At 46.7% G+C, this 12396-nt stretch overlaps 2 protein-coding genes across 2 annotated transcripts; both read right to left on the minus strand.

Annotated features, from left to right (window-relative positions):
* Positions 1-1681: 1681 nt before the first annotated feature.
* Positions 1682-5402, minus strand: LOC109745949 (protein HESO1). Its single transcript, XM_020305061.4, has 10 exons — positions 5226-5402; positions 5047-5096; positions 4664-4852; positions 4025-4204; positions 3470-3654; positions 3255-3350; positions 2967-3012; positions 2780-2886; positions 2597-2698; positions 1682-2489 (listed from the first exon to the last, which is right to left on the minus strand). The coding sequence occupies exons 1-10, from the start codon at positions 5330-5332 to the stop codon at positions 1857-1859; spliced, it is 1695 nt and encodes a 564-aa protein (XP_020160650.1). The 5' UTR covers positions 5333-5402; the 3' UTR covers positions 1682-1856.
* A 1329-nt stretch (positions 5403-6731) lies between these two features.
* Positions 6732-11210, minus strand: LOC109745943 (uncharacterized). Its single transcript, XM_020305056.4, has 7 exons — positions 10577-11210; positions 10375-10496; positions 8932-9738; positions 8469-8802; positions 7632-7797; positions 7342-7444; positions 6732-7242 (listed from the first exon to the last, which is right to left on the minus strand). Exons 1-7 carry the CDS (start codon positions 11063-11065, stop codon positions 7125-7127), a joined length of 2139 nt encoding a protein of 712 aa, XP_020160645.1. The 5' UTR covers positions 11066-11210; the 3' UTR covers positions 6732-7124.
* Positions 11211-12396: the final 1186 nt, after the last annotated feature.

A 12396-nucleotide genomic window follows, 5' to 3' on the forward strand; every position in this document is an offset into this window, starting at 1 on the left:
AGAGGACACTGTCAACTGCAGGAAAGGAAGTCTTGCTGAAATCAGTAGCACAATCAGTTCCAGTATATTCTATGCCGTGCTTCAAGTTACCCAGAGGCCTGTGTGAGCATTTGAATATGTTGATCAGGAAATTTTGGTGGGGGAGCAAAGACAGCGCAAGCCTCATTGGGTGTCATGGAAGGCTGTGACGCAGCCTAAAGGAATGGGAGGTTTGGGGTTCAAAGACTTTGAGGTCTTCAACTTAGCAATGCTGGCACGACAGGCCTGGCGCCTGTTACAAGACCCTGAGTCATTGAGTGCTCGTATTCTCAAAAGTATTTACTACCCCAACACGACCATTCTTCAAGCCACTTTGGGGAACCACCGTAGCCAGATCTGGAGAGCTATCATTGAAGGGCGTGACACTTTGATACAAGGCTTGATCAGACGCATTGGCAATGGTGCCAACACCAACATTTGGGAAGACAACTGGCTCCCCCGGGAGGAGATGATATGGCCTTATGGATGCATGGCAGCAAACCCACATGAAGTCGTTTCTGACCTAATTGATTTGACCTCGGCCACATGGAATAAGGAGAAGCTAGAAGCCACTTTTATGCACTTTGATGTGAAGGTTATCTTGAGCATCCCGCTATGCACAATGAATATGCAAGATTTTTGGGGCTGGGCACATGAGAAAAGTGGCAAGTTTTCGGTCAGATCGGCGTACCGGATGCTTGTGTCTACAAGGCAAAGACGAGAGGCATGATTGGATGGTACAACCGGGTCCTCGAGTACACACATGGAGGAGGGATCGTGGAAAATGCTCTGGCGGACAGAGGTACCAGCTAAAGTATGTATGTTCTTGTGGAGACTCTCGAAGCATTCGTTACCAACAGAGGATGTCCGAGGTCATCGACACATGTCTACTTCGAGTTCCTGCGGAATATGTGGTGCGCCGGACTCATGGCAGCACTCCCTCCTTGAGTGCACAGTATCTAGATGTACGTGGGCTCTCATCGATGAGGATCTCGGGAGCAAGCTAGTGGTGAACACCGAGCCAAGCGCAAAGAACTGGCTCTTCTCACTACTAGAATCATTATCACATGAGCAGTTCGTTCTTACTGCAGTTACTCCATGGGCAATTTGGTCTTCCAGGAGGAAAGCCATCCATGAAGCTATATTTCAATCCCCACATGCAATACAATCTTTCATAACTCGCTTCATTGCAGACTTAAATGCTGTTGCAGGCGGAGAAGCCAGTACAGCAGAGGGCGGCCAATGTGCATGCAGGAACCATCACTCGGCCAAGGGCTCCTTCGGAGAATTTTGCTAAGATCCACGTGGACGCTGGAGTACGCGCCCAAAGAGGAGGATCGGCAGCAGCGGTATGCAGGGATAGACATGGCAATTTCCTAGGAAGCTCAGGTTTTTACCCTGTTAGGAAACGGGGATAAGCCAATTTCTATCCCCGTGGGGTTGCTGCTTGGTAAAAATTAAAACCCACCGGGTTTCGTGGGTGCAACCCTGTTCCAGTACTACCCGCACCCAAAACCCGCGAATCCTATAGCATCTGGGTCTCCAAATACACATGGGCTGGCCAAAACCTTATCATCCCGCTTCGAAAATGTCACTTATAGTCGCCAACTCGCCACATTCCCTCATCTAAACACTAGGCGCAGCCCAAAAAGACCCCAAAAAATTGATGTTCTTCAGTTTTTCTTCAACCAAAAGGCATTTACAATGAGGCCCAAGGATACATCAATACAGTCTTGGCAGTCAGCACAGCTCTAAAAGCATATGTGCAAACAACAGCAAGCTAAAACTTCCATTCCTAGACCAGCAAGCGAATATGAAGAACTCCGCCGTCCCTCCGCTCATGGTGCTGGATGGAGCTGCTCGTCCCCGCCGCTGCCCGTGCGACGCATGCCGTCAGACCTTTCCCGCAATGGCCTCGGGAGAAGTGAGCCTTGATTAGGTAGCTGAATTCCACTATTCGATGTTATCAGATCACCCGGGGCTCGCCCCAATATTCCCGGGCCAGGGTGGGGGGCTCTCGGAGGCAACCGAACCGATATCCCATAGCCGAATCCTGAAGGGACGATCCTAAAGGGCCACCATGGCTTGCATGCAAACTGAGCACCACTAGACTGGATGCCCGGGAATCGACAATGTCGAACGGTGGCAACACGAGCAGTGCTGGGCGTAGCATTAACTTGGTGCGCCGGTGCCTCATGGCGCGCAGCACGCTTTGTCCTCTCTTGTTGGATCCCGTGTCTGCCCTCCGGGCTAAGGTTCCTCTTGCCGCGTCTCGGACGAGGCCTGCTGACCAGATCGTCGGGGTTCAGGCGCCCAAACAGACGGGTCTTGAGATTCGACGCGTCCATGTGGCCCTTCATGAAATCTGTCAGGTTCGAAGCGCAAACTACAAGGCATGTGCAGATCTTCTGCATCTGCGTCTTCCCCACCGCCCTCGCAAAGTTCTGCGACCGGTCCAAGAAGTCTTCAACCTATATGGTGAGAAGGACCAGAGAAACAATAATAATGGGCACAATGAGTCTGGCTGGCATTCTGTTACCTATTGTTAGTAGTACTAGTCAACGTGCAGAACACCTACACTTAGATTACCAACCCCTTTCTTCCAGGTCTTGGAGATCCACGATGCTTCGAAATTGCTAGCACAGAGCCCATGCTCCCATAAACTCTCCACTGATAGTAGCTGCACGACACAAGGTCAAGGTCAGGCGACATATGATCCAAAATAATAATTGAAGTAAATGTGTTGTTGTAAGGTACTCACCTTACTCATTAGTGTTACAAAAAGTTCAGCTACCGATTCTTTATTTGCGCTCCCAAACCCCTTAAAGAGCGAGATGTTCTTCTCAACACTTGCGAAATCTGAACCATCTGCAAGGGGCCAAAACAAGATAGTTATCTCATCATCCTTTCTGGGTAACAGCAGCAGAAGAAAAGGTGAGAACACAAACCTTTTAACAAGGCAGAGAACGCGGGCAATATTGGAGGATGGCGGGTCTGCGCTGCCCATTGTAAAAGCAGTAAGGATATTCAACTTCTAATCAGATAAACAAATCAAAATAATATTAAATGCCTAGACTGCTGAGCTACTACTCACTAAGATGTTAGGAAAAGGAAATCTAAGTCCAGATATGCGGTGACTTGTCAATAGTCACGAGTCAAAACAAACCAGAGACTGGGGGTTTTATTACCTGTGAAGTAATAATAGAACCTAAATAAAATCAATACATTCTTGGTACCTGCAGATGGAAAGCAACCAAGGAAATGATTGACATCGAGCTCATTGTCTGCGCTGTCGGGCTATTCACATCATGTATCTTAGCCCAGGTCTTAACCTACAGCATAAACAGAAAAAGCAAGACCAAGAGTTACTGTTGTCACATAGCTTCAGAATAACCAACAACCATTGGTATGTTACACCACCTAGGAAAATGATCAAATGAAGATACATTACCAAGTAACTTAGTATCTGAAACCTTTCATCAAGTGAAGAAATCAATTTGATGATCATCGATCTTGTCATGCCATCTTTGTTTTCAACCGTAACATCGCACTCGATGCCAGTTCCCCGATCAATAACATTCACAATAGGCACCTTAGCACTTACAACAGGTAAAACTCCACAGTAAATCCCGTCCCCTGAAATTGAGAATATAAGGTTGTTTCCTTTATCTATACTCGACAGAACTCTGAACAAACTATGGTAACATGGTACGACCAAAAACAAGCTATGTTGTCAAGCCCCAAACTGTAATTACAATTGCCATGTCCTTTTGTTTCCCCCCTTTTATGAGATTTTGAGGCCACTTGAAGATTTGGTACGTACATATAAGCATTCTACAGAGTTTTCAGTATCAAGTTCTTTTCTCAATAAGAGTGGGTGATACTTGCGTTGATGAAGATAAAACCACACAAGACTGCAGAGTGAAGAGCTTGAAAGTTTATAACCGATCAATGGACGCAGTCCAGGAGACTAGTGTGAAAATGTTCAGCTCATGGAAGTAGTTACTTTGAAGGGAGTACAGAACTTTGGCGAATTTCCTGACAACTTTCATCTTTTTCTTGCGAGGACACTGATCCTCGATCTCCGCACTGAAGTTGACAGAGAGATCCAGGTCACTTTTAGGAGTAAACAAATCCATTGTGAATGACCCAAATGCTTGCACGACTGGAAACCCATTGTCGTTACCTGCAATGGTTTGTTAAGAGGGGAGGTCAAATCGGCATGGATGCATTCAAGAGACAAATGGGCAAGCAATAATCAGAACACCACCTGTTAAACTATATGGTGGAACATATCGATATCAATTTATCGGTCTGTGGTGATGTCACCCTAGAATATTTAAAATTCGAGCCTGTGACATTATCTACTCCGTATTTGCTTAACAGCACCATATAAACTGTGCTTATGCACCTTTCTTTCTAACAGTGACAAGCGCTATAGGCAAATTAGAGTAACGAGTAAACGAGAGTATTCGAAAAAAACTCAAATACAAAGAGTATAACCGATGACGAATACTATTATTGGAAGAGAGTAAAATTTATGATGGCATTATCTTTCTCTTTTCTGCGAGCCAAGTTCAACATGCTATTCAGTTCAGTGACTACATTATCCGTAAGAAAGGTAAACCATATCATCTCTCAGTACCAAAGATCCTAGTTGCCATCTTGCTGAAGACATCAACCAAGGCGTTCCGCTGCTCGTAGTCGGTGGGCTTGGGGCGCAGCACGGCATACACCTCGAGGAGCAGATCGTTGAGAGCCGGAAAACGGCCAGGATCGACCGACATCGCGGCCAGCAGCTGCTCCTCGTTATGCTCTGCGCGGCCGCGTAAATCTGCGCAGGAACAGACCAAAAATGCATCATCCAACCATCAACTAGTAAATTTTGCATCATATTATCTTATCTAAAGAAGAATGAGTGATTGATATTATGAAGTTAAACTAAATTTTAGCCCCATACATAAAGGCAGGAATCCCATTAGGTAGAGAAGATTGTGGCGGGGAGGGAGGGAGGGAAAAAGTAGGTACCTTGTGAATCCCACACCATCGAAGATGCCTCCTCCTCGCTGTCGCCGGACCTGCAGCCGTAGACGCATCAGAGATCTATCTATTTCTAATCTAATCTATCTACGGGCGTGGAAGGGGAACGAATCGTCCGAGGACCGTCGGCGTCGGAGTCGAAGGAAGGAAGGTACAGGAATACGAACCCGCCGGAGTCGGTGTCGGAGTAGGAAGTCGCGTCGGATGCGTCGGAGAATGGCGGCGGCGGCGGCGGCGAAGCGGCGGCAGGAGTCGCCATGGCTCGCCACTCCATTCGTGTGCTGCCTGGAAGTGAAGCTGGGGCCTCGCTTTTGTTTTTTTTTTCTTTTACTGCCCGTCGGTCACCGAGGGGTGGGGCCCGCTTGGCAGAGGCAGGAGATGCTGAGGCCGAAGAGAGGAAGTTATTATAGCCGTGAGGTGTCCAACCAACTCTTCAAATTTTACCCTAAAAATAAAAACTCTTCAAATTTGACTTCTCAAATTCTTCTACTACTACCAGTCTACCACCAAATTTGAGTCGTCTCAAAAGATGCAACGGATTCGCCGAATTTTTACGGGGCCATTGAAGCTGCAGTTGCTATATTTTCGAACCGCAGCTATATCTTCAACCATTGTGCTTCCCAACGGCGACGGTCGTATTTTGCAACGGCTATATTTTGTCTAGCTTATATATGCGTGAGAAGGGTAGTTTTGCGCATGCCGCCCTCTAGACTCTGACCACGCGGCCAGGAAAAAAACGAGGGCCGCATATCTTTGCCTAGAACTATAAGAGAGCCAGGGTGAGTTTCGGGCGGCCACGGGAAGGAGGCATCCAGCGGGGGTTGGTTTCTCCAAAGAATCTATTGAGGTCTAGGTGAAAGCCGAGCGGCGGAGGAGATCCCGCGGGTCCGTCTTTTCGCAAAGCGGGATCGGGTTGCAGTTGGAGCTGTGATTTTGGTCATAGCGGTTGGAGCAGATTGGGTTTAAAATTTGAAGTGCGGGAGAGGACGGCACTTGCGGACCTAGACACAAAATGGAGGGTGTGCACACTTTAGAAAGAAAAAAAATGAGGTATATTTCAATTAGTTTGGGTGGGCCTTGAAAATCAGCTAATTTTTACATGGTAAAACAAAATCCCCAAAATTCTGGGTGTGCCATGGAGGACGCCACTGGAGGACGCCGCTTGGACTTGCTCTTGTACCACACAACTGCAAAATCATTTAAAATCGCCTCAAATGGCCTCCTCCTAATTTATAATCCAACGGCATCTTTGGCTCTCACATGATTTGAAAAACACAGAAATAGAAATGGAGCATTTTGAATCATACAGAGAACTAAAATCATGGAAATGTGTACATGACACCAGAACTTTCCTTGAATAATTGGAGCAGTTGCCACAAAACACACAGGAAAATTTCAATTAAGGACCATATATGACACCACATGGAAGATTAGGTCCATATTGTGGTTGTCACAGAAAAAAGAAACTTTTATGCAGCGTTTAGATCACTACTTTGGTGATCTAAACGCTCTTATATTTCTTTACAGAGGAAGTAGAACATATTAAAAAGATTCAAATGGTTTCATATATTTTATAAACAAACAAGTAAACTGATCCTCCTGTGAAAATGTAATGCCACCTCTTATTATCGAGTCATACAACGAAGAATCTTATTCATCAAAACAAAGCGTGGTTATAGGACAAATATGAATTTCATTTCATTTCAGCACGATTATTAGGACGATGTTATGTAAGGCATCATTGTTTCGAGAGGGCTGAGCAATCTCACCAGGTCAACTTTGTTTGTAAGAAGAAGAAAAAACCCATGAATAAATCAGTGAAGACCACCCAAGAAACACATATACTTACACTACATCAGAGGAGGGGGGGGGAACCGACACATTGGCGAGACCAAGGATTATACACACACCCACACCAACCAACCAACCAACCAACCAATGTGTCCAAAAAAATCGAACAATCATCATCATATCATAGTCCAGGTTATATTATCCTTTGCTGCAAGAGAAAGCTTCCATCGCCTTTCTTCCTCCTTTCCTCCTTGTATATTCTACGTACCATCTAGTTACATGATGAAGTAAGCTCGGATCACCTCAATAATGGGTGCGCGGCACAGCGGACACTTCCCTCCGCTTCGAACCAACTCGTTCGCGCATTTCGAGCACGTGCACATGTGCCCACATCTGCACCACCCACGAAAAATCATGCTCAGCACTACTTGGTAATAATAGGCAATCATATGTTTTGACAGCTTTTATTTTAATAATGGATAGAGAACCAACCTGTACAGAAGAGAGTCGATCGGAGTATCACAGCATACACAGCAAGTGCCTTTCCTCACATTCATCCATTTCGATCCATCGTCGATGGTCTCCTTGGGTTCCCCTGAGACACAAAATACATCGACATTCAGGGTACAATCATATAAGCACAAGAAAAAAGAAAAAGGGCAAAGCTCTACACCAAGGCTAAATTTTTTGAAGGTGAGACCAAGCATGCCCAGGCCTGTCTTCCTTTCTAAATTAGCACAGGATCCACCATACGAGTTTATGTGAAAACAAGAGTTACTAACCTTGCTCCCCGATGAAGCGATTCAAGGCCGCGGAAACTTCCTGCCTCACAGAACGTTGTAACTCAAGCTGCATATCCATGCAAGCTTCCAACATCCTTTGCATATGACCCATACCTTGCTGAAGTCTAGCCATATCGGCCCTCAAATCATTAATAGCCTCCCATTCCTGCAGAAGCAAACCAGAAGAAACATATGGCTTTAGCTTTTGATATATAGCCTGCAAAACTTCCCTAAAAAACTTAAAATGTTCTCCCATCAATCTTACAAAGAAGGGAAGTTATTGTAAATCCAATTATCTATAACAAAATAGTCCAAATTAAAGCAAACAAGAACCGAGCGGTGCTCGGCTGACTAGAGCGCATGCCTGTAAGCTCGCCCACCCGCGTCCAAGGCGCAGCCTCTGCAGGTGCCTTGTTTCTACCTAAACAAAATGTACAGTCAAGGGAGGGAACTTCCCCCTTTAACCACGTTTTTAAATGCCAACAAATAAAACAGTCCAAATTAATGCAAACAAGAACCGAGCAGGGCTCGGTTGGCTAGACCGCACGCCTGTGAGCTCGCCCACCCATGTTCGAGGCAGAGCCTCCGCAGGTGCCTCACTTCTACCTAAGTCTCAGTCCCCGCATTTCTCCCAATCATTTATCTCCGCCCAAGTCGGGCATGAGGGGGTGGGGTGGGGTGGGGTGGGGTGGATACATTATATCTCCTCTTCCTAACAAATTGGTCTTTGGGATAGTTGGAACTTCCCCCTTTTACCACATTTTCTAATGCAGCAAAAAAATTAAAAAGTGAATAAAACTGCGTGTAGTAATAAGAATGTCAAAGAGAATAGCTCACGATATCGGAACGGTTTATGTTCTGTCTCATCCAGTTGTTATGATGCAACTCCGAATGCCAAAGCGGTTGACGAGGAGGCATAGGTGGAGGTGGAATCACTAAGCGGGGCCTAACATTTGCAGCATCACGAAGAAGTTGCTGTTCCTCGTCGTCATCTCCATGCCGCTGCTCTTCTTGATCTTGCTCCTGCGGGTCAGGGGTTGCTGCTGCTACCGCAGGTGTTCCTTGCAGATTCAAAGAGAGAGGACCACGACCTTGCCGTTCAACGTACGACCGGATAAGCCGGTCTAGGTTTTCACGGAAAGCGCTATCAAGAAGATTAGAAACGCTCCTTCTGCAGAATTATTGAGCAATGTATATATCAGCGTTAATTTAGATTACATACGTACGTACTGAATAATAAGCCGCTTTTGGTGCTGAGCTTCTCTTAGTGCAAGAAAGAAAGAAAGAAAGAAAGAAAAACCTGCTTAGAAGCTCCCTTAGTTCTGTGCTGTAGACATTATCGTCATCACCAGGGGTAAATGTATTAACTCTTCTGATAAGCGTAGACTCCTGGTCAGCGGGTTGCTCTGAATGATCGTCATGCCAGTTATGCGCACTCCCATTGGACTCATCGTCGTCGTGCCACACTTCATTTACTTCTGGAAAATGACCGTCACTGTGCCACTCGTCACGCACTTCTGCGGGATCGTTACCCTCCCTGTTCCACTCTCCACGCGCTTCTTGGAGATGATTATTGCCTTCAAGCGCTTCGGGGAGATGGTTACTGTCAATCTGCTCTTCATGTGCTTCAGGAAGATTATTATCACTAATTGTAGACTCATCACTTGTTTCCAGAAGATACGAGGCCCCTTGATGATCTCCGGCCTCTGTTGTCCTCTCATCAGACGATGATGAACTGCTGTCCGCACTTTCAATCCAGTTTCTGCCAGATCCCTCTCCGGTAGTAGTAATAGCATGGGAAAACTGATCCCAGTCTCTTCTTCTCTCCACCACCTCCAAATCTTCCTGCCAACCCTCCTCCTGACTATGAGGTTCGGACAATCCTTCGGCAATACTAGGAGCATTGCTTCCATAATCTGACCCTGTTGCTGCATCTCCAATTCGCTGAAGACCAACATTATCGTTTGCCTGTTGACGTGTGTCCTGGGTATCTTCAGAAGAAGCAGTACGGCTTGATTCAGAATGGTCAATGGTGGAGAGCTCAACAGTCTGAGCTGAAGATGAATCCGACCGGGTAGCTGCTTGACCTCGTACGAGATTCTCCAATCTGAAGGGGAACGCTTCTCTAGTTATTATTTAGTTCACAGTAAAACATTCATGCAAGTACATTATAAGTGCAACGGCCAAATCGGTCCCCAACTCGCCCGAAATATTACAACCTTTCACATGAGACAAAGACAAAAATTTACACACTTCATTAAGATTGTATCTTGAGGTAACTACTATATTAATTTCAACATGAACCAGGACAAAAACAAAATTTGTGAGTTTAGCGAGTAAATGCTTGCTTAACATCATCGATTGCTCCGTTATTGGAACCTTGTCATTCATTTGGGCATCATATAAGCATCATTACTCCGACCATCATATGTTGATTGAGACAAATATCAGCAAAATGGGGCGTAAACAAAATGATCGAACTGTAGCGATATCAGCATCAGTACAACTAACCACTAAGAATCATGCATGGCATGGGCACTCCATGCATAAGATGGACCTCCTCCAACCAAAGCAACAGAATCAGGATGTTCCGACAATGACCCATCAATTAGTAGTCCAAAAATCAATAATTTCGCTTGCATAAATCCTTTCCAGGAAAATAAATGGAATGCTGCTATTATTATCCACTAAGCATGGGCAGCAGCAGCAGCAGCAGCAAGGATAAAGATGCGAGCTTGCTGACCTGAGGCCGGAGACGGGATGGCGCTGCCGGAGCTGCCCGAGCTCCCTGGCGGCCACCGACGGCTGCCTCCGCTCCTCCTCCGGCAAGCCGCCGTTCCGCAGAAATCTTCCCCGGAGCAGCGCCTGTGGTTGGAAAAATCTCTAGTAAGAAATGAGCAATCGTGCTACAGCTAATGGAACAGTGTGCTGATGTGGCGACGCACGTGGATTCGGTTGCGGTGGGGGAAGGCGGAGACGGCGCGGCGCAGGGATAGGCGCTGGAGCTCGGCGTGGCGGTCGGCGGCGAGGCGCATGACGAGCTCGAGCCTCGCCTGGCGGCCGCGGATCCGGGGGCCGGCGGCGGGGGACGGGGGCGGGTGCGGCGGGTCGCCACCGTCGGCGCCGCCCTGGTCGCGGTCGCGCGCGGCCTCCATCTGGACCTGGACCCAGTCCCGGACGAGGCGCACGCGGTCGCGCTCGATCTCGCCGAGCCACCAGCCGGCGTCGGCGGGCGTGGCCGAGATCCGCGCGGCCCGGTCGTGGCTCCAGCGGCGCGCGGCGCGGCGCACGGCGTCTCCGTCGGCGCTGTCGGCGCCCGGGGAGCCCTCCCTGCTGCTGGATCCCTCCTCCCAGTCGCTCTCGCTCCGGGGCTCCGACGGCTCTCTGCGGGGGCGTCGGCGCGGCGCGGTCACGGACGGCGGGGCGTCGGCCATCGCCGGCCGCGGCGAGGCATTGGGGTTTGGTCGGAGGGGACGGAGGCAACCAACGGAGGTGGAGTCGAAGCAAGTCAAGGTGGAGACGATTTTGGTTGGCCGGAGAGATTAGCTAAAGACACGATTTTTCTCCCCTCTCCTTTTCATTTCCTTTCCTTGGTATATGCAATAATGATTCATTCAAAAAAGAAATGGCAATGTGGAGGGAAACCTAAAATATTGCTAAATCCATTATTGGTTGCCATTTATGTTTGCGCAAACAAAATTCATTATTGTTTTCTCTCGTTGTCCACATTGACATCTTCTGAGACAAGATTGTAAGGAAGGGACCGATTACTCGATTAGCTACCTGGTAGGTAGCCCCTCGCTACAAAATGCCTCCACCCACTATAACAGAAACTACATCTTAAAAAACTATAAGAAAAGCTACAAAAAAAATTACCCATGGCCGGGTCCCGGCACACCAGAAGATGAAAATATGATGTGTTTGTAGATCTCATGGCCTCATCCCACCGCCTCGCGTAACGGAATAACAGAGTTCAAAGCATCCGTGTGCAATCAAACGGTGATCATTCGATGTATAATGACATAGAATATTTCTACTATATTGTTGTTGTTGTTGTTGTTGTTGTTGTTGTTGCTGCCTCATAAACCTTTTATGTTTCAAATTGCATTTACGTCATCGATGGGCAAGAACTATTCTGACCGGAAAATGAAGAGTATAGTGAAAATACTATATACGGCGGTTGCAATACTATTTTCTCCTTGTGTACACCAAGGATTTGACCTTTACTCGCAACATTGCTTATTCGACTACTTTTATACACAGATGGTGGTGATGTAGGCCACCAGTCATTAGTTTGAGAATGGCAAGAAAAAAGACAATAGTTTTAATATATATGGTCTTCCTTTTCCTTCTTTTTTTTTCTCTGTATATGGAATGATTATTCAAAAAATAGAATTAATGAGGGAAACTTAAATGTTGCGAAATGAATTACTACCTTCGATCCATATTACAAGATATCTTCCTTTATATCTTCTGAAAATGCATTATCATTTCCTCCGATTGTTCACATTGGCATCTTCATAGACAAGATTGCAAGGGAGAAACAATTACTCTTTCTTTGCGAATAGAAACTTTTAAGAGACACCAATTACGCAATTAGTCGATAGTTAACCAAGCGGTTTATTACTCCCTGCGAAATGGCTCCCTAGAATAAAACTACTGAAAAATGTGTACTCACGATTGGGTTCCACTATCCTGGATGGAAAAAAAAAATACGACGTGTTCCATAGACCTCACAACCGGATCCCAGCTGAGTTCAAAGCAT

This window comes from Aegilops tauschii, chromosome 4 (assembly GCF_002575655.3).
Source record: "Aegilops tauschii subsp. strangulata cultivar AL8/78 chromosome 4, Aet v6.0, whole genome shotgun sequence".
NCBI classification, from domain to species: Eukaryota; Viridiplantae; Streptophyta; class Magnoliopsida; order Poales; family Poaceae; genus Aegilops; species Aegilops tauschii.